The sequence below is a fragment of the Ramularia collo-cygni genome (genome assembly GCF_900074925.1).
Source record: "Ramularia collo-cygni strain URUG2 genome assembly, contig: RCC_scaffold26, whole genome shotgun sequence".
In the NCBI taxonomy this organism is placed as follows: Eukaryota; Fungi; Ascomycota; class Dothideomycetes; order Mycosphaerellales; family Mycosphaerellaceae; genus Ramularia; species Ramularia collo-cygni.
Genome location: NW_019716280.1, coordinates 203,791 through 223,834, shown reverse-complemented (window position 1 = coordinate 223,834; position 20,044 = coordinate 203,791). Strand labels below are relative to the sequence as shown.

Sequence of the window (20,044 nt, the reverse complement as noted above, 5' to 3'; positions counted from 1 at the left end):
TAGAAGGGAATCAGCCAAGCGAAAGCCAGACCTCGCCCAATGATCATCCGCCAATACGCCCGACATTTCGTGCTACAACGGGCCTGATCAGCTTGCAAAGCGTAGCCTGCCAATGTGTTTCGCTGCAAGTGTCTCGCCTGAGATATGGTGTTGAGCCCTAGATTCCTTTGCGAAATTGCGCATCATATCCCCTGTTGTACGACCTTCGTGGGAGTCTTGCATGCCTGGGTAGAGACAGGTGCCCTGGCGAGTGGTGGCGTCCTGCCGGGCGGAGTCGTTCCAGCGCAGTGGATTGCGGTCAGGGTTGCACGAGCCAAGGGGTGGGCCGAAGGCCCATCCCCGGAAGATCGAATTCGTAACTAGCGGGCCACACACCTGGGACGCAGCCAGCACTCTTCATTGGAAGTGGGCCTGCTCGAGGCCTGGTCAGCACGCTATCAAAAGGCGAGGCGATACTGTATGTAGTAGGGAATGAATGCAGTAGTGAGGATGATCATCAATCGATTGAGCCGTGACCAGCAAAGAGACAAGGGCCCAACAGGAAACGTCCCATCTTGGATATGCCATCGTCAAATGCCACATACCCCAACAAGTTGTGCATCTAAACCAAGCGAGGTTCAACAGCCGAAGCATGAGCAAGCCAGCACTGCACAACATGAGCAGGCTAGCCATGTGAGTCCGCATGCCAACAGGAGCCCAGCACGCATCGCATGACGTACGCAAGGCGGCCACCATCAAGATCCACCCGAAACCAGATCACTTGTATGCGCCTTTGACCCGGTTTGGGCAGCTAGGGAGGCAATGGCGGGCCCAGACGGATGGTATTGGGGGCGTCCATTGCGATGCGCTCGGGCCAGAACGAACATTGCGCCTATTTGGCGGGCGACACAAATGGCCGATGAACGCTCCAACTGGGCAGTAACACATCCACAGCTGGCCATGTGAATACTGGTCTTGTCCAGCGGTGCTGCTGCTGCATGCATCTTCTTTCCAAGCTTGGGCGACTCTGAAATGGGGGCTAACTAACCATGCACCGCCTCCAAGAATGAGGCGCTGCGGWAACTCCAATCAGTCTCGAGCGTGCATACCGGCAGGTCGGCGTCGGAATTCCATCTACCCAGTTTCGGGTCCCGACACCGCATTACAAGATCGTCTTGTGTGGCAGGTTCGGGAAGATCATGGCTCTCCAGTGTGCTGGGTCGCTCAGTCGCGTACATCTGAGATTGCATTTCTCCCCTGCTGGTGGCATCTACAGTACGTCAATGTTAAGAATGATTTCGTCAAGGAAAAGTGATCAAGGGTACGGTCTTGGCAGAATTTTGAGCAGGGGTATACCTCGTCAGTGTTCCAAAGATGTTTGGCTCGGAAGCATGGTCGTCCTTGTCGACCGACCAGACCATCCGCCAATCAGAGCCATGGTCGGTGTGGACTGCACTCGATGGTGGATCTATGAGCCAAGAGATCCGGGAGATGAAATTCCGTTTCAGCCAGATACAGTACGGAGTATCTAAGAATTGTGCAAATGTCAGATAGCTCCCAACCCTGCACTTTGGGCTGGCGCGTGTGACAATTTTGGCACTGCCTAAAGACATTATCCAATTTCCAGGGACCCACCCGCCAGCACGTCACCCCAGCTCTCAGGAACGGTAGCCTGGCTGCCGGGATGTGCAACTGCCATAAAAGGCGCTTCGGTGTGACGCCAAAGCTCAATCGTCGATCATTGAACCATCTTGATTACCCACCCAACTTTCCTTCCCTCCCTAAACACCGTCCGGTATGCCTGTCTTGTCCAACGCCAGTAGCGAGAACCACCCACCAACCACGGGTCGCGCTCTGAAAGCGGCCCCATTCGAGTATGTGCCCGTGTCGACTGTGTGGAGGTCAGTCACCGGACCACTGGTGGGAGTTTCGTTGATGAATTTGACAAGGTCTCGTAAGAACATTGCGGCGGTGTCCTTGGAAGCAATGGCCGCACAGAACATCTCCCAGTCGTTCTTCGTTCGCACGTTCCTCGTATCGAGCGGAACGCCGTACTTTTGCTCCACGGATGGGTAGAAATTGGACTGCATTTCGTAGATTCTTCTCGGAACGATGTTGGTCTTGGCAAGTGCATCACCATACATGTTGTAGAGCAGCCCGTAGGATTCGTCGTCACCGTAGCTCAGGGTTGTGTGCGGTGGGTTTGCGTTCTTGGCAATGCCCAACTCCTCCCATTGTTGAATCCAGTCTTGAGCAGTGCTTCCATAGCGATCACTTGCATCTCCATGTCCGGTCAAGTCCGCCATCATTGCCGCGGCCTTTAGTCCGATGATGCCTTTCAGTGCCAAATTGGTCTGATTTGCCAATGGACCGGCGAAGTCGTCTGTGGATATCTGGTTGAAGGGGATAACGGTATTGTTCGAGATCAACCAATCAGCCCATTCGCTCAGAATCTCCCAATGTTGATCAATGTAGGCAGTGTTTCCCGTCCTCTGTGCGTAGGCGAGTGTCATGATCAACATGTTGCCAGATTCTTCTAGCGGCTGGAGAGCTGCAATGCCATCCGCATGCCCCGTGGCATTGGGGTAGTGATCACCCAGATCGTGGATGGCGTAAGGCTGTGGCCATTCAGCTTCCATGTTGATGAACAATGGGTCCAAGATAAGCTTCATCCACTCTGGGTTCATGTAGAGCAAGATCGGGTGGAAAGGGAAGACAACGTCGACCGTCTGGAAGTTTCCATTGGAGGAAATCTCCTTTAGGAACATGTAGTGCTCTGATTCGGAACCAGCGATTTGAACAGAGGCGAACGCCTGTCGGACCGCCAGTGTGGTGATGATCACGTAGTCTTGACCGCCTACGGCCAGCGCATCAGAAACCACGCTCTGGTCCAAAGCCAGCGTCGACTTTGAGGCAGCAGAGTAATCCTGGTAGAATGCACAGACAGCGGAAAGCTCATCCGAGTATGTGTTTGTCCAGAATGCAGGGATTTTCTGCAGGCCACCGCCAGGGTTGAATTGCACGCTGTTTTCTTGGAGCAGGTTGATGGTGAAGACCGTCTCGATCGAGTCAGAGCCGACAGATCCTAAATCCTTGGCGAATGCGAAGATCGGGAAGTCGTCCTTGATGGCTCGAAAGTTGGTGTCGTTGCTGTCTTGCAGTTCACCGTTGTCGATGAATTCTTTGCGAACACTGGTGTGTCCTCCAGACTGAGTGGTCACACCTTTTCCGGACTCCGTAGCGTAGTACCAGTTTCCCCACGCGGCTTGATCGCTGTTCTCGGAGAATTCCTGCTGCAGCTGTCTCCAGAATTTGTGGTATACAATATCTTGAGAGTTGTCACGAGCAATACCCTGAGTCCACTCTGCGACTTGATCACGGTCTCCAGAAGCCCACTCGGCGCTAACATCGGTGTAGATGGATACATCGTGTGCATTGCCGTCTTTCGATTGCACCTCAACAGACATGTAAGAGACTGGCATGCTCTGCCTCTTCTCATCCTTGGGAGCTACAGGCGAGAGAAAGGTGATGGTCATGGAGACGAGACCGCCAACATCCATGGTGAAGATGCTTCGAGTGGATGTGTAAGTGAAGCTGGTTTGCTCAACGACCTGCGGGAGCGGGTCTGGCTTTCCCCTAGCATGTGTTAGTTACGATCCAGTGTTCCGCTGACATGCAATACTTACATCCATGTGTAAGTTTCATTGTCCACCTTGATCATGCCACACCAGCCATTGATCTGACCGGCCCAGAAGGTAGGCCACTGTCCCGCAAGATACCCTCCATTTCCGCCGTCACTGCCCGCAGGTTGCCAAGTACTGAGGTAAGGCGTCCGCACAGCCAGAGGAAGCGCAGGCGGCCGTGCTGGGCTGAATGTGGAAGCCGACTGGGCGGCAATTGCTGTAATCAGAACAGTCAAGCACCAAAGTAATGAAGACATGATGAAGATGTTGTTGTTGTTTGCAGAGCAACAGACAACGAAAGAAAGTACGGTAATAAGCAAAAGCGATGGGCCCGCCGGCAATTTTATTCACCTGCAAAAAGAAGCAGCTGATGAAAGGTGGATGATGCTGCAACTATCACATGGAATAGGGCTTGGAAAGTGACACGCCAACCTTGAAATCGGCATTCATCTGCCAGGATCAAGCAATACTGAGCCTTTCGGTAGTAGTGTATTGAGTTTGCAGCTCATTTCACGCAGCCAAGCCGCAGTTGTCGTCGTCCGAGATTGTGTAACATGATGCGGGAAGTGAAGCCATGCGGTCCAAGATGAGACCAACGAGGGGCCCCGTCGTTCCGTGGTCGAATGGATGTCGGGAGCATCGTCCGAACGGCGGACGATGGCGCGGATTCAGGGAGAACCGGTCCACCATCATCACTTTGGGGCAGAGTCGTTTGCCAGAGCAATGCAATGCGATGCAATGCAATACCAGCTCGCAATGCCAACGTGCCAAAGTTACCCTGGGCCCACGGTGGCATTTCCCCACCGCCGTGTGCAGAGCAGGGTTCGTGCATCACACATGGATTGGTTCGAAATGGTTCGAGAAGATGGGCAATGTTTGAGCAGGACGGTCAGTCCCTGCTTTGCGATGATGCTGTTCCATGGTATTGCTCTGTTTCTGCGTTGTCGGGCATTCGCAGGGTATCATGTGGCCATTGTATAAAAAAAGTACGTTGACCATGAGTAGGGAGAGAAAGTGTARAGGTAATCGAAGAAGATGCCGGGGGCGGCACGGGACTGCCCCGCTCTCGTCATCTTCAGGTCTTCTCTTCCATGCTCAGGAGGCACGAGTCATGTGTTTCAATCAACATCCATCCTACATGTACCTTCGAAACCGCGACAGATTTAGATCTGGAAACTGCTGTAACGTAGCAAGTCTCCCAAATTGCCATGATCATCAAGCATCAAGCACAGAAGGAACCTGTTAATCTGAGCGATACAAATTCAAAACGCCATTGCTGTCATCGTCCGTCCCGCATCATTGTAAAACTGCCACATGGCTAGTCTGTGATGTGCATTACCTCTCCCGAGTCAAATCCGCATGCCACGCAGATTGTGCTCCTCATTTCAAAAAAGGCGGGCGGGCGTGGCAGAAGGCAACCATGTGGGTGATGCCGTGCATCAAGCAAGGCATTGGCATTTCCCAAAGCCCCTCTTGCATCTTGTGTGACCAGCACTTCCCGATCGTCATGTGAGCCCTCTCAAGCAAGCAAGCACGCACGCCACGGAGAATTAGGGAAATCCACCTACGCAGCAGCAGCGTTGAGGCGGAAAACCTGATGGCGGCTGAAATCTGTGTCACAGGCAGCTGTTTGGAACCGGAGCAATTCACACGTGGACTTGGGCGGCGCTACGCCAACGCCTCAGCCCGCTCGTACAAGATGTACCTGCAGGGAAGAAGAACACATGCCTTATAGGGACTTGAGAATGCGAGGAGGAAAGGCAACGCGCAATCTTTCACTGATCTTTCACTGCTTMTCATTGTGGGCTACTGCAACCCAATTCCACAATTCCAATCTTCTGCCATCCATCCATCCATCCACTATCTATCCGTCTAAGAAGGAGGAAGCGTATCAAACGTCTCCGCAATCTTCGGCTCCCAACTCATCTTAGCCTTGCCATAGATCTCAGCAGCGACAGGAAACTTCTCACGACCCTCCTGAAGCAGACCAGTGCGAACAACAATGGTATCCGGACCCATGACTTCCTGGTGGTGGTAAATGTGCGTGGTACACTTTGGACAGAAGTAGCAGTTGACCGCCTTGCCACTGTCTCCGTAGTAGATGTACTTGGATGGCTCGCCGCCGCTGGTGAGTTTGAGCTGTGACTTGGGGATGATTTGGTTCATCGTGTAGGCTGTTGATGATGAGATCTTTGTCTATATGAGTAGAGTATGTGTAGAACAGGATACGTACCACCTCCGCTGAGAATCTTGCAAGTGTTGCAGTGGCATAGGATGTGCTTGGATTGGTCTGCAGTGAGCTCCACTTCCCATTGATGGTGGCCGCAGTGGCACTTGCCGTTGTAAGAAGGCATGTTGGAGAGGTTGGCTGGGTTGTCAAGTTGAAAGTCTTGATGTAGTGTGGTTGCAAGTTGAAGGGGATTCGAAGTTGAGACTCCTACCGTGCTGCTGCATGCTCTTATAATTCACGATACGGCTTAATGACGGTTGTGGGGCTCTGTCCGCGTCGCGATTGTGGTTTGGATGCCCCGCATGCTTCAACTGTGTAGCCCTTACATCAAGCAGTGAGCTTCACGAGTCCCTCCAGATGGTGGTGGTGCTGCAATGGCCCAATGATGGGCAGTTTGCCGTTGGTCGGGTGCTGCAGTAGTGCATCGTCTCTCGGCAGGGGAGATGTTTCGCCTCAGCTTGCATGATGGCGGGGCGGTCAAAGGGTCGCTTGCTTGGCTTTTGGGAGCGGTGTGTACGCTCTGATTGATGAGGGTGCATGGAACATGAGGAAACAGTACTACAGTTCGGAATTTTCTGGACCAGGAGGCCAATCTTTGAGAGCTGAGGAATGTGTGCAGTTGTGGATCCCCAAAACGGTGTTGGAACATGATCCAAGCACGAATCTGCACGTCGATCGGTATTCTTTGCGGATTGGAAGAGAAGTGAAGTGGAACGAGGAAGCAGATATCAAAGACGAGGAATGAAGTTGACAGAGAAGTCAAACTAGAGTACCTTGACCTTGCGTGATTGGCACGTGAAACCATCAAGGTGTTCACTAATGGCCATGCAGCAGGAGCATCTGATATGTCGTTATCTTTGCTCTCCATCGTGTCCGATAATTCTGCGCGTCGAAAGGGCCGCGTAGGATCCAAAGACCTCTTAATCGCCTGCGAGAGGGCTTTTCAACGCATGGCAATGTCGAAGGAACGCCCTGGTGATGAGGGGATTTCCCTAGCAAGTCGACCACACGTGACAATATCATTTCCAAAGGGTCGCGACCGCATGTTTTCAAGCCACGCAGCATTGATGATCTCGCCTGTCGATGACCGCCTCTCCGCTGGACTGATGGAAATCCCTGTTGACCCTAGGAAGGTAGGGGCCACTGTGATGATAACCGCATCTACGAGCTGCGGGAGCGCCAGGAGATCTTGTATCACCTGAGCACCGCCCTCAATCATAACACTGTTGACGCCTTGCTTCTTAATTGCCTTCAAAATGTCCCTCCATGCCAGCCTGCCCGCTTGTTTCGGGACGGAAATGGTCGTGATGTTATGACGATCCGTCTCCACGGCCGCAATGAAAGTATGTCCCGGTACGTCTTGTCCACCAATACGCCATGGAAACTTGCCTTGTTTGGTAGTGGCAAGGCCATGGACTTTACTAGTCGGGCCCTGCACTGCCCAGCGACCGTCCATATCCAGTATCACGGGCTGCGGCTGGTCATCGAAGCTTGCACCGGGATATCGGCAATTCAGACTTGGATTGTCGACTTCAGCTGTCGCGCGACCTACCAGAATGGCATCGTGTCGTGCCCGGAGGTAGTGGGTCATGGATCTGCTCTCGACACCGGAAAGTTGTGTACGCAAACCGCGTCCCAGGGCAATTTTGCCATCGAGTGACTGGGCCCAGGTCAATGTGGTGTAGGGCAGCTCATTGGCATCATCATCAATTCTTTTGGGCATGAAATCTTCGAGGAATGTGAGGTCTTCATGGCTGAGCTCGTGCACTTCCGACATGTTGATGTCTATGTTCCTTGTTTCGAAGGTGTGTGCAGTGGAATCGAAATTTGAGTCACAGGCAGGGCACGGAACGGAGCACCTTCCGTCTTACATGGATGGATGGACTCACGGATCTTTTCGAAACCATTTGTTTTGTGCCGCAGGTCGGCCTGTCGGTATCAGAGAGATCCAAAGTGCAGCACCGCCAGACGAAAAACGGATGTTCATGGTCACGTTGCGCAAGCTTCCCACCTTTCTGCGAACTTGGTAATAGGGTTAGGGTTGGGGTAGTGCATTTTCGTCGTCGTCGTCTTGGATATGGCAGGAACTTACTGTCCTTCAACGTAGACGCACAGCTATGTCAAAGAATCTTGGATTCCGCGCATGGGCCCATTAATCTGCCCACGAGCCTCCCCTACCACTGTTCTTCCAACTCCTGGAGGAAAAAAACGAGGGTCGTGCGTGCATTTCAAAGTCGTCACTGGAGACTGGTTGAGGTATGTATAGACATCGACTGTCATTGAAGGGCAGAGCTCAAACCCACCCACTCCTCTACGCAGACAGCAGCAGGAATAATGTAACCATTGCATGTTGAGATGCTCTCGCATAGACCAACGGCCAAGACCACCCTAATGGTGAAAGCAACGTGGTGTCTCGGATGAAGCTCTGTATCGAAGTTCAAGGCTTCATCGTATGCCTTTGCGTATACATACACACGTAATTCCTCGTTGAATATGTAACTCCTCGTTGAGAAGATCGGRACGTTGTAGTTGGTGGTGCAAGGCTGCTCCTCCAATTCCATTCCCACAGAAAGTGACTGCATGTCGGTCCGGTGAGGTTGAATGTCTTCGTTTAGCAACGACCCCTGTTCTTCTTCCCTCATCCCGTCAATTCCACCGATGGATTGTACTAGAATTCTCTGTTGCAAATTCTTCGTTGTCCGAGCAATTCGATCCATCCATCGTTGATGGTCTCGTCAGAAGTGGTCATTGCGATGGAGTCGTCTTGCTGGTTCTAGGCCCACGCAAGAAAACCGGCGCGGAGCGAGGAAGCAACGCCGAAGCTCAACCGGATGAGATCAGGGCCCCACTCTTTTCGAGGAACCTTGTTGATGACGGTTTGGCTTCTACTTTCACGCAACTGCCATTCACCTCCAAAAAGTATGTTGATGAAGCATAAACGACACGAGCATATCCAGAGCTCAACAATARCCCCTGCCATCAATGCACCTGCTCAGCCAAGGTCACGCAACTCTCAACCAGAAAAAGAAAAGGAGCACATTGTACAGGAAGGTAGCTCACTTGCAGTTATGAGCTCAACGCCTGCCCCACTATCAGTGACGACGTGGGCAGCTCAGGGACCATCACTGTGATGAGGGGCAATGCCAAAAGGTTTTCAACCTGGGCATTGTTTATAAGGATTTCTTCGGCCGCCCTCAACCGCAACACATATTCTCTCCCTCCTTCATACCCAAACATAACATCACACCCCTTTTCCACACAACCACACCACCGCCAACATGCCTCAGAGAATCCCAGAAGCTACCGAGCTCAAGGACCTCCTGTCCCTCAAGGGCAAGGTCGTCGTCGTCACCGGTGCCTCGGGTCCCAAGGGAATGGGCATTGAAGCCGCCCGCGGCTGCGCTGAGATGGGTGCCGATGTTGCCATTACCTACTCCTCCCGCCCCGAGGGTGGTGAGAAGAACGCAAAGGAGCTTGCGGAAAAGTACGGAGTCAAGGTCAAGGCCTACAAGTGCCAGGTCGACAAGTACGAGGACTGCACCAAGCTCGTCGCCGATGTCATCAAGGACTTTGGCCAGATTGATGCCTTCATCGCCAACGCCGGTGCCACGGCCGACTCTGGTGTGCTCGACGGCTCCGTCGAGGCATGGAACCACGTCATCAACATCGACCTGAACGGTACCTTCCACTGCGCCAAGGCCGTCGGTGCACACTTCAAGGAGCGTGGTACCGGTTCGCTGGTCATCACCTCTTCCATGTCCGGCCACATTGCCAACTTCCCCCAGGAGCAGACCTCCTACAACGTCGCCAAGGCCGGCTGCATCCACATGACCAAGTCTCTCGCCAACGAGTGGCGCGATTTCGCCCGTGTCAACTCCATCTCGCCCGGATACATTGACACTGGTCTCTCCGACTTCGTCGCCAAGGACGTGCAGAAGCTGTGGCACAGCATGATCCCCATGGGCCGTGATGGTCTCGCCAAGGAGCTCAAGGGTGCTTACGTCTACTTTGCCTCGGACGCTTCCACCTACACCACCGGATCCGATCTCCTCGTTRACGGTGGTTACTGCTGCAGGTAGATGCACAATACACGATACCCATGATGAATGACTGCAATGGATGGATAGGGGATGTTTGCTATTTGATGATGATGTTGGATAGCATGGTCTTGTGTACATGGGGCTGAAAATAAAAAAATATTATGTACGCTATGGACGACATTGAACCAGACTCCTTGAACCATCCTTCTCCTTCTCACCTTCTGTGACGGCTTGATTGAAAACGACCGAATAAGTCCCATCATGTGATGTCACGCAGTGTAAGATCTGCTAATCCTACAGAAAACATCACAAATCCTCCATGGATGCTTGCACTATACGCAACGCCATTTTTATGATCTATACCAAGCAGCGTTGACCATGAGGAACATCAATGCAAGTGTTGAAGTGATCAATCTTCTAGCACAYTCCACTTACATTGTACTGCCTCTATCTTCCAATGACGTCGGTGTTCATTATCGGTCCGTTACTGAAGAAGCCGAATGTCCGACTGTCTCCAAGTTGACTTCATCTGGTCTCCATTCTCTACCATATTACCAAAATATCAAGGTCTTTTGCAAGCATTCTTGTACCAGATAGATATGTCGAGACCTTGAGGATGCAACACTCCAGTTCTAGCATCCACCAATTCCTTCAACAAGTCAATCAACCTCCCCTCACCCCTCCCACTCCACAAAGCCAACTCCATCCTCAAACCCCACCCCTCTACGGCACCAAATGCGCCTCCATATAAAGCAGCACCTTCTCCCCTCTCCCCACCACCTCCCTCGCAACCCCCTCATCAACAAACATACCCACAAAATCCTCCCCTCCCATTCTATACAACAACGCCTCCTCCTCATCACGCCCCTCCACCCCCAACAAAGGCCTAATCCACAATTCCAAATGCCACCTCCCCCACAATCCCCCTTCCCGATCAAACAACCACCAAGTACCCCAAACATCCTCCCCAGCCTGCCTCTCACACCACTCCTCCAACCCTTCCATCAATCCCCTTCGAATCGCCTGCATGCCTCCCATAGTAGAAAAATCCCCCCCAACGCTGACGACCACTTCTGCGGGTAAAGGGAAACTCCTAGGGAAGCGTGGAGGTATACTCCCACGACTCCGCAATTGATTCACAAAGCGAATCAGAAGATGCACTTCCCCACGAAACATCTCCTTCTCCGTCTTCATGGAATTGTATTCCCGAAACGTCATCTTTGGCACGCGAGGTTCCGGATACATCTCTTCCCTTCCACTCTCAAGAAACACCCTCTCGCGATTCTCAGGTCGTAGATTCTCAAACAAAACCTCATAAAACTCCCCCTGAGAAAGTCCCCGATACCTCTCCTCGCGGAATTCATCCGGTGGCATCGTCCAGATTTCCTTATTCCTCTCCTTCGACGTGGACAAGAAAATCTTCTTTGGATGGGGACTTGTGGCGATTTCCGCTTGGGTGCCAAAAGCGACTGGAGTAGCTTGGGAGAGATTTCCGAGAGGATGGGGAGAAGAGGAGAAGGAGGGGGGAAAGTGGTATTCGAGGAGTTTGACGGTTGAGAGATGGGTGGGGCGGGAGGGGTTGTAGCGTTGGAAAATCCCCCAGTGGAGTTGGGGGTAAGGGTTGTTTGTTGGGAGGTATTCGGGGAGGGTTGCTAGGCGGTGGTGGATGTATGTTGGTCGTGTGGTGGTGGTTTTGGTGGGAAGAGATGGGGATTTTTTGTGGAGTTTGGGAGGGATGGGAGGGATGGGAGGGATGGTAGTGGTGGTAGTGGTGGTATTGTTGGGCCTGGCTCTGCCGAGAAATGTCGTGGTTTGATCTTCAGGATTGAAGACGAATTTGTAGCCCGCTTGACTGGTCGTGACTTCTTGTTCTTCCCTCTCGACGGAGGCTCGACGATGCACCAAGACGGAAATATTCATCGTCTTACTGCGATGATGGAAAAGCATATCCCCCACCCTCTCAAAACGCAGAAACGTCTCGCGATCACTGAGGAATTTATCCCCCTCATCTCCATTCTTCACACTCGCCATCGTTAGGATGGAATCCGGATGGGCGTCTTTGTACGCGGCGGCAAAAGTCTTGCCGTTGTGACGTGCTTGTGTACATTTCTCATCGATGATTTGGAGGATTTGTTCTGGTGGGGTGTGGAAGTCGAGGAGTTGGGTCATGGGTTGGATTGTTAGTTGCTTGTGTTTTGGATCCGCATAGCTGCGATTTGGGGGATTAGTATGTTTGATGGCTTTTCGGCATAGATTGGGGGAATGGGAAGGCCTGTTGGTTGATTATTTCCCTCCTACTTACCGGAACTTGATGATGAGATTCACATCATGAGTTGGTCGAGATGGTGGTCGCAGTCCGCTCGACTGCATTGCCTTGATCAACGTCTCGGCTTTATCTTGGATATCAAGGTCAGAGTCCGTCGCCGTCCTGCTGGAGTCCGAAGAAGGAGATGAGATGATGATGACGGGAATGGATGATGATGAGGCGGCCATGCTGAACGATCGATTGATTGATTGATTGATTGATCGATTGAGGGTGACAAGCTTGCGAGGTGTTGGAGAAGACGAGGAGAGTGCGCGCAGAACACGACAGGCGATGGAAAATTTAAAAGGCTGGCGCGTTGTAGGTTGTTTGCTAGCCGAGAGGGAACTGGGGGTTTTTTTTTTGGAACTTCTTCTTTCTTCTTTCTACTCGATACTCGTTGAATCTCGATGATGATGAAGTTTCCGGAATGACTGTTCCAGAACTACCGACAACAACAAAAACAACAGAAGGAAAAGAACCTGCACGGACACTTTGTCACATGCAGCCCGAAAAGTTGGGACCCCCTGAAAAAGAAACTCAGGGTACTTCCCGTCACCTCAGCAATTTGGTGATATCACCTAACGTTATGCCCGACACAGCAAAATTAAAAAAAAAAACAGGGAAGACTCTAAGATGTGTATGTATAGTATGTATAGTATGTAGAAGAAATGGACATCATACCATTCATCAACATGGTACCACCTAGCGAGGGGCGTGAGCTCAAGGAGGGTGTGAACTATTCCACTTCGAAGACACATCCAGGAGACGTGGAGAGAAGAGGAGCGACTCAAGAGGATGGAATAGAAGACATCACTCGGGTGGGATCACGCGAAGAAGTCTCGTGGCAAAGGGGATGAGCGAGAATGGGATCCATGCGAAAACATGAGTTAAAATCGAATGGAAGGCAAGCTAGGATCACACAAAAGGAAGGCGAGGGGCAGGCGCGAATGAGGACCACAGACCAACACTAACTTGGAGTCTTGGTTGAGGTATTATGACGTTTCGCTACATTGTGAAGACATAAACGTGTTTACACCATAGCATTCCCAAAGATGATTACAAAACGTTGCAACATATCAATGACATACAAAAAATGTAGAACACAGCAGTGTGACGAATGCTCGTATCACATCTCCATACGACCCTTCATCGGTGTCGTACGCGCATCCACTTCAGCTTCCCTCCTCAAACCTCACCCTGCTAGCCATCTGCGTCTCATAGAGTTCGTACCAATCATCACCTCGATACCTGTTCCCTCCTGTTCCCCTCTGGTGCTCACAAGGTGGTGGTCTCAAGCCATTGATAATCCTCTCCGTGTCCGCAGCAGAACGCGCTCTCTCCAAAGCAGCATATCGCTCGATCTCTACAGCGGTAAATAGGCGACATTCCTTGCAGTTATAGTTCCTGAAGTAGCGACGGTCCTTCTTCTTTTCCGGCTTCTTGACGGATAGGATGATCTGTCCCAATCTGGCGGTTCGGATACAGTCTGAGCCACGCCGATCGTTCTTGTAGCGTGGCGAATGGATCTCGGTGTTCAATTRGATGCTCTGTCTTCGGCTGGTTGGAGCGCCGGCCAGACGAGCATGGTTCTGGCGATCGATTTTCTCGAGTGTAGAGGCAGCTGAGGTGTCCTGGAATCGGGTTGAGGGAAAACAGTCTTGTTCGTTGGAAGAAACTTGCTGAGATTGCTGAAAGGAGAAGTGTGGGCTGAAATTGTGGGTATCTTCGGTGCGGATGGAATCGTAACGGACGCCTCTGATGGCGCGGACGTGGCCGCAGTAGTATTCGTACTCTCTTGTTGGCATTTCGAGGAGGATGATGTTTTGATGAGGCTTCGCAGGCAGTTCCCGTCTGATTGAAGAGATGTTGCTAAGTTGGTGGTTGCAAGTATAGTCGACATTGGGAGTTGATATATCTTCCATACTCCATGTCCTGATAGGATGGACAAAGGGTGAGACATGCAAACCATGGCCCGCACAAACATTGTTCGAGGACAGCGACACGAAAATGTCTTGCTATGTTTGCGCAGGTCGAAGTCTTCGGCGATCGGTAATGTAGGAGCTAGCCAGGGAAAGCTACCAAGAGACAATGAAGACTCAGACACGGCCTTGGATGTGATAGATTTGTCAAAACGGACCATTTGGCTCGAAGGATGGCAATCATGCCCCATGGCAACAAACGCAGTATGCTTGGCGGCGGTCGAGGAGCCTGCAAACACCACTCCTGTCGATCAATGACTGCGCCCAGAGAATGGAACGCGCCCTGAGAGATGCCTAATCCGGCGTACCAGGCATGTGTAGTAGCCATACCGGCAAACTACGTCTTGTGTCATGCATTGGAGGCGATAGCCGTCGAAGCGATCAACGTCGCATCCTTCTCACCATTCATTGCGAAGCTGAACCTTGCCCGAGCATCCATAGTCCTCCAGTCTGTAGACCTGTCGGGTGCTTTCGTAACATTTCGTACGCGTGTCGCAGTGATGATCCGCCGGTATGATCTCACCCGCAGTCCTTTTCATCCTCTCGATCCATTACACCTTTCAAAYCTCCTCCATCCCGAGTCCTTCGTCTTCTTCCCCATACGTCTCCTCCATGCTGGGGATCTTCACATCCCACTTCTCCACCACATCCTCGCCATCCTCATCTCCGCGGAACTTGAAGGCCACAACATCTCGATCTCTGAAGCCAGCGCCTTGCGGACAGTCTGTAAGCTTGGCACTCCCTGGCTTCGCTTTGAGAGCTCCCACCGGCGCCTTGCCTTTGCCCGTGACATCGCCGTTGCTCTCGGTGGCATCTTTGTCGATGTCGGTGTAGCCAAGTGCAAGCCTGTTGCGATCAATCGCTCGTCCCAGCAAGATTTCGTCTGCGTTTTGGGGAATCTCGTGGCCATTGAGTTTGCCCGATGGGTTGGTTTCGTGGAGAGCGTGCAGGAGCTCAGTTCGCACCAAGGAAAGCTTCTGTAGAGGGTCGACTTCCAAGAGAATGGTTGTGTTGGACTGTTTGAAGCGGAGTGTCCATGTTGTAGGCGACGGTTTGATCGGCATCTTTGCTGAGTTGGTGGTGTTGGTTGTGTTCGGGACGAAAAGTAAAGTGGATGAACGTCATACTGTCCCACCACAAGATGACGGGAAGAGTGGGGGCTGATCAGGCACCAAGGCATCCTTCCGAAGATCCCAGAGATTGCGATTGAGATTTCCAGCTTTCTCATCCATCGCACACACACTCCAACGTCACCACTAACCTTTACCCAAACTCAGGCATGTTCCCCCAAATATCCCATGGCATTCACCCGAATGATGCTTCCAAAGATAGCATGTATTACCCGAACAACATTGTGGATACCATCTTCCATATCTGACCCGCAACCCTCCATCCACGCCGATACGCTCATGCATGACTGGTCAATGGCAAGAGACTGACTCTTTACCTTAGATGTCATCGCCAAAAGCTCCTCAAGGAAACTTCACGCTCCTCTATTTCGCCGCCGCGACATCTTACACCCGCAAAGAGCATGACTTTTTCCCAGCTCCTATGCTAGTTTCYCAGCTTTACGCGGCTGTGGAAGCGATGTACCCGGGCATCAGGCAAAAGGTCTTGGAGAGCAGTGCATTGACTGTCAACCTCGAGTACGTCGACGTCCAAGAGGAGACAGCAAAGAGCGATGCGGGCATGAGGATCCAAGCGGGCGATGAAGTGGCCATCATACCGCCCGTGAGCTCTGGTTGAGTCATTCAGGCTTGTCGAGTTCTCGTCTGGTCACCACTTGGCTTGGATATGCATCCTTCCGTGCCTCTCGAGTTCCCGCTACTCGACGGATCCGAAAGTAGCCCGGAGCCTTCTGCACGACCTTCGAGGAAACTCGCCAAGACAGGTAAGCTTCTCGAACCGCGCTCTCACCTCATATCACCTAATGATGATAACGTATTTTCCTTTAACTTTATGATCTAAGTGCAGCGAAAGCTGTTACCATGATTCCCATATACACATAGCCAATCCGCTGAACTCCACCCGCCGAACCTATCCTACCAACAACATGATCTACAGTACTGGGACTGCGTGCTGACCCGAAATCTTCAGATATTCCATTGAGAGACTTTCACACCGTGCGTTCGACATGCGGGCTCGGTTTACCGCAATCAATCCAGGTATGCTGACATCTCTTTTGCCGCGCCTTCACATGCCTTCAATGATGAATTTGTATTTTCCTTTACTTGTATGATCTAAGTGCAGCTTTCGCGAGCTGTTTCCCTGATTACACGCACACAAAAGCCAATCCTCTGATCCCTCCGCCACGACATACGCCTCGATTCTCATGAGCACGCTTGAGGATCTCGCTGATGGGAATTAGCAGTAGACATCGCGCCAGCAATGTTTTCTCGCAATCTTGCCGTGCCGAGCGCGCACACTAGCTGGCTGACGGCCGACGTCCAGTTCATGGCTCAAGCTGTCGCGGTCTCACCAGTGTCCGGGACCCTCTCTCGTGAAACGAATGCATCCCCGAGGCACCAAAACATTGTTCAAGTGTCGGCTTCCTTTCTGCTTCGCTGTCATCGAGGATGACAGTTCTTACAGAAGCGTCCGAAGCGTTTCATTACTTGAGAGCTTGCTGTGAACGGTACCAGGAGCGCGGACCAGCCTTGCTTCGCGGATCCCGTGACTTCTTGTTGGGGCCTCCCTTCACACGGCCCTCCACGATCATATCAATTCTATTCCATCGCACGACGGCAAGTATTGTTGCGGTTGTGCAGGCGATTGCTTCAACGAGAGTTAAGCACGAGGAGCTTTGCATCTCGATCTGCAACATTGTGGCTGATGCGTGGTCGGCGTTGCCTCAAGGCCCCGTTGAATCTTGTGTTGCCATACATTTCAGTCCTCGACCTTGAGGGCTGGTGTGTTGTCGCGACCATGGCCTTCTGACAACGCCGGAAGGTCTTGCCGTTGATTCGACTCGTGTGAGCTCTCCGCGGACTGTCTGCCTCTATTTCGACCAATAGCAACTTGAAGCTGCTCCGAAAGTTTTCCGACTCAGGGCACCGGACTCGCCTTCCGGCGCTATAAGATTCTGCATACCCCATCACCAATATGCGGAGTGAGTTGTATAACGGCAATGTATCAAAATTGGGTGTGCCGGTGTCAAGGACTAGATGTTTCACATCAAGCATATCCGGGCAAAGACCAACGTCGGTGTAAGCATCTTCTAATCTGCAAAGATGTATAGTGCTGATGCGAGAGACTAGTAGATATCGCGGCTGCACGTCCTTTACAACAGAAGCCTCACATACTTGTCATGTTCGAGCGTGAAATCTGTGCTTGATCGACGCTGCAAGTCTTTCATTGCTGCCATTTCAGCTGACTCGCCGTGCCCAGCAAAACCTTACTTTGTCCACGATACAGCGGTGCGCATGGATACCACCAAATGAAGGCCTCGCTATTGAATCCTCAGCATGTTGACAAGTTCTCGCTCGCACACCCCGCGGGCTGATCGCGCCAGCCCGTCCAAACCAGACCCCCACTTCAAGTTCTATGCATGTTCCCACAAGGGTCGCCCAATCAGGTCCAGATCTAGCAGCCATCCGCCAGGTACACTAGCGACTGCGGCGGTGTCTTCTTCAGCTACAACGACGACGCAGACGGTGCGTCGGACCGCTGGTGAACCTATTTACTCATCCATTGAACTGTAAACATCCATCGGGGTCGTTTTTACCTAGCGGGTGACAACATCCGTACACGAGTGGAGTTTACGCGCGATCAAGTCCTGGAAGGGAATCGCACTATTTGGCCACTGGCTCCAATCGTAATATAGTGTCGGCACTATATACTAGCCTTCATCTCCAGTCTCAAACAGACTGCCGATCATTCCTGCATACAAAAGGGAGAAGTTTAAACTTGCCATTTGTCGCAGACTAGCAGGTGCTAGCTCAAAGCTCAAAGCCTCTAGGGCAACCATTTCCCACGAGGAGGATCTCCTTCGCCCTCATCAATGCTATCCTAATACCTTATTCCATCACGCTTCGCCGCGCTCATTCCTTTCCGCGCTCATTCCTTTCTCCACGCTCACTACAACAATACTAATCATGCGTTTTACGCTCACGTTCCTTACTGGCTTGGCTGCCACATTACTTATGACAGGAGTGTCAAATGCTCGAACGTTCAACGCAACCGCAGTACTGGAGCTCCCCGAATGTGTCAAGCAGTGTGGAATCGATATTCTTCCGCGGTACAATTGTCTGGTGGGAGAGGACTGCTGGTGTGAAAGAGAAGGCCCGCTGCAGGACGAGCTGTCACAATGCGTTCTGCTAGAATGCCCCGAGCTGCGCGAGGCGCTCGAAGGCCTGAAATTCCAGGCGTTGACATGTGATTGGCCAAGAGACCGGAATCTTGGTACGCTGGCGACTGGTATCTCATACGCCCTTTTCAGCGTGGCATCCTTCTTTTTGCTCGCACGATTTCTTTCTCGATGGCCTTATTTGAAAGGAGCCGGGCTTAGCTGGGATGACGGTAAGGAGTGCTCGCCTCTGTTGATAGCTCGTGGACGACTAAATGCTAATTATGATCTCACGCAGCCATTGTTCTCGTCTGCTTCATTCCGGTCGTGGGTATGACTGTAGCGGTCACAAAAGAGGTTGGATACGGCTCAGGAAAAGACACTTGGATGCTGGAGATTGAGGATGTTGTAAACTACGCAAAGGTTGGTAGCTCCAACATCTCCTTTGCATCCCCATTACTGACTGGCACACAGTGGTTCTACATCGCCATACCGATGTACATCGCAGCCGCCTTCACTACGAAACTATCACTCATCGCTCTCTATCTCCGTGTATGGCCAGCGAGTCGCGATTGTCGCTATACAACCTTCCGGCGACTATGCTGGACCATGGGATTTCTTTTGGTCGGGGCCGCACTCGCATGCTCTTTGGCCATGATCTTCGCATGTCACCCCATCTCGAACGCGTGGAAGTACGCAAATACCGGCAATGGAACCTGTATCAACAGGGTGGCAGCTGCATACGCTTATGGTGGTCTGAACGTTATTTTCGATCTCATTGTGATCGCGTTGCCGATCCCAAAACTTCTCCAGTTGGATGTGTCCAGGAGACAGAAGATTGGAATTTGCTCATGCTTTCTGGTCGGACTCATCGCCACAGGCTGCTCCGTTACGCGCCTGTTCACGCTGCAAAACCTCACCACAGCGAGGAACATCACGTATGATTTCCCTCTCAACAACATGGAGGTGCGCCCGCTAACCTGTACCTTGCAGCTGGGACTTTCTTCCCTGTGGATTTTGGAGCATCGTAAGCATTAATGAAGAACATACTGGCCTCAAAATAACGTACTAACGATATTCAKGTCGAAGTGTATGTCAGCATGATCTGCTGCTGCATGCCAGCAATGGCCGGTTTGATCAATCGCTGTGTTCGCCGTGTCGCAGCAGGTACCTTGAGCGGCTCCAACAGGACCCGCCTGCCTTCTTTTGAACTGGCACAACGACCCGAAAGGAAGGTGGCGTACGACACAGACATGGACACGTTGGACTCCCAGTCACCAGTTACTCCACGGATGGTCAATGCTTCCGGAGACCAGTGGGGAACTATGCCGCCGCTTACGCGGAAATATACAATCAGGGGCGGTGTAGTCAAACCGGTAGATGTGGAAAGTCTGAAATGATCCTGGATTGAGGGCAATTCTCACGCTGGTCACGCCTGGCCACAGTGACATCCGATGGAAGCTCTCTGTCCCACGTGTCTTCGTGGACCACCTTCTGGCCCTTTCCTCACTTCCTCCAACCCTTCATCATGCACCGGGAAGGA

The 20,044-nt window shown here is 52.0% G+C and overlaps 10 protein-coding genes; 4 read left to right on the top strand and 6 right to left on the bottom strand.

The window, feature by feature from the left end:
* Window positions 1-1,760: 1,760 nt before the first annotated feature.
* RCC_11065 (probable glutaminase GtaA) lies at window positions 1,761-3,919 on the bottom strand (the record flags this gene model as incomplete). XM_023776292.1 has 2 exons in its annotated part: window positions 1,761-3,615; window positions 3,666-3,919. The coding sequence occupies 2 exons, from the start codon at window positions 3,917-3,919 to the stop codon at window positions 1,761-1,763; spliced, it is 2,109 nt and encodes a 702-aa protein (XP_023632060.1).
* A 1,615-nt stretch (window positions 3,920-5,534) lies between these two features.
* RCC_11064 (related to DUF636 domain protein) lies at window positions 5,535-6,016 on the bottom strand (the record flags this gene model as incomplete). XM_023776291.1 has 2 exons in its annotated part: window positions 5,535-5,836; window positions 5,896-6,016. The coding sequence occupies 2 exons, from the start codon at window positions 6,014-6,016 to the stop codon at window positions 5,535-5,537; spliced, it is 423 nt and encodes a 140-aa protein (XP_023632059.1).
* Window positions 6,017-6,835: 819 nt separating this feature from the next.
* RCC_11063 (related to 5-amino-6-(5-phosphoribosylamino)uracil reductase) lies at window positions 6,836-7,669 on the bottom strand (the record flags this gene model as incomplete). Its single annotated transcript, XM_023776290.1, has 1 exon — window positions 6,836-7,669. One exon carries the CDS (start codon window positions 7,667-7,669, stop codon window positions 6,836-6,838), a length of 834 nt encoding a protein of 277 aa, XP_023632058.1.
* Window positions 7,670-9,170: 1,501 nt separating this feature from the next.
* On the top strand, window positions 9,171-9,971 carry RCC_11062 (Probable NADP-dependent mannitol dehydrogenase; the record flags this gene model as incomplete). Its single annotated transcript, XM_023776289.1, has 1 exon — window positions 9,171-9,971. The coding sequence occupies one exon, from the start codon at window positions 9,171-9,173 to the stop codon at window positions 9,969-9,971; it is 801 nt and encodes a 266-aa protein (XP_023632057.1).
* A 684-nt stretch (window positions 9,972-10,655) lies between these two features.
* On the bottom strand, window positions 10,656-12,425 carry RCC_11061 (uncharacterized protein; the record flags this gene model as incomplete). XM_023776288.1 has 2 exons in its annotated part: window positions 10,656-12,141; window positions 12,235-12,425. 2 exons carry the CDS (start codon window positions 12,423-12,425, stop codon window positions 10,656-10,658), a joined length of 1,677 nt encoding a protein of 558 aa, XP_023632056.1.
* A 984-nt stretch (window positions 12,426-13,409) lies between these two features.
* RCC_11060 (uncharacterized protein) lies at window positions 13,410-14,042 on the bottom strand (the record flags this gene model as incomplete). Its single annotated transcript, XM_023776287.1, has 1 exon — window positions 13,410-14,042. One exon carries the CDS (start codon window positions 14,040-14,042, stop codon window positions 13,410-13,412), a length of 633 nt encoding a protein of 210 aa, XP_023632055.1.
* Window positions 14,043-14,776: 734 nt separating this feature from the next.
* On the bottom strand, window positions 14,777-15,280 carry RCC_11059 (uncharacterized protein; the record flags this gene model as incomplete). Its single annotated transcript, XM_023776286.1, has 1 exon — window positions 14,777-15,280. One exon carries the CDS (start codon window positions 15,278-15,280, stop codon window positions 14,777-14,779), a length of 504 nt encoding a protein of 167 aa, XP_023632054.1.
* Window positions 15,281-15,668: 388 nt separating this feature from the next.
* RCC_11058 (probable Molybdopterin synthase sulfur carrier subunit) lies at window positions 15,669-15,962 on the top strand (the record flags this gene model as incomplete). Its single annotated transcript, XM_023776285.1, has 1 exon — window positions 15,669-15,962. One exon carries the CDS (start codon window positions 15,669-15,671, stop codon window positions 15,960-15,962), a length of 294 nt encoding a protein of 97 aa, XP_023632053.1.
* A 1,381-nt stretch (window positions 15,963-17,343) lies between these two features.
* RCC_11057 (uncharacterized protein) lies at window positions 17,344-17,550 on the top strand (the record flags this gene model as incomplete). XM_023776284.1 has 2 exons in its annotated part: window positions 17,344-17,422; window positions 17,474-17,550. 2 exons carry the CDS (start codon window positions 17,344-17,346, stop codon window positions 17,548-17,550), a joined length of 156 nt encoding a protein of 51 aa, XP_023632052.1.
* Window positions 17,551-18,310: 760 nt separating this feature from the next.
* On the top strand, window positions 18,311-19,605 carry RCC_11056 (uncharacterized protein; the record flags this gene model as incomplete). XM_023776283.1 has 5 exons in its annotated part: window positions 18,311-18,734; window positions 18,800-18,924; window positions 18,976-19,439; window positions 19,495-19,528; window positions 19,591-19,605. 5 exons carry the CDS (start codon window positions 18,311-18,313, stop codon window positions 19,603-19,605), a joined length of 1,062 nt encoding a protein of 353 aa, XP_023632051.1.
* Between the last annotated feature and the right edge of the window lie 439 nt (window positions 19,606-20,044).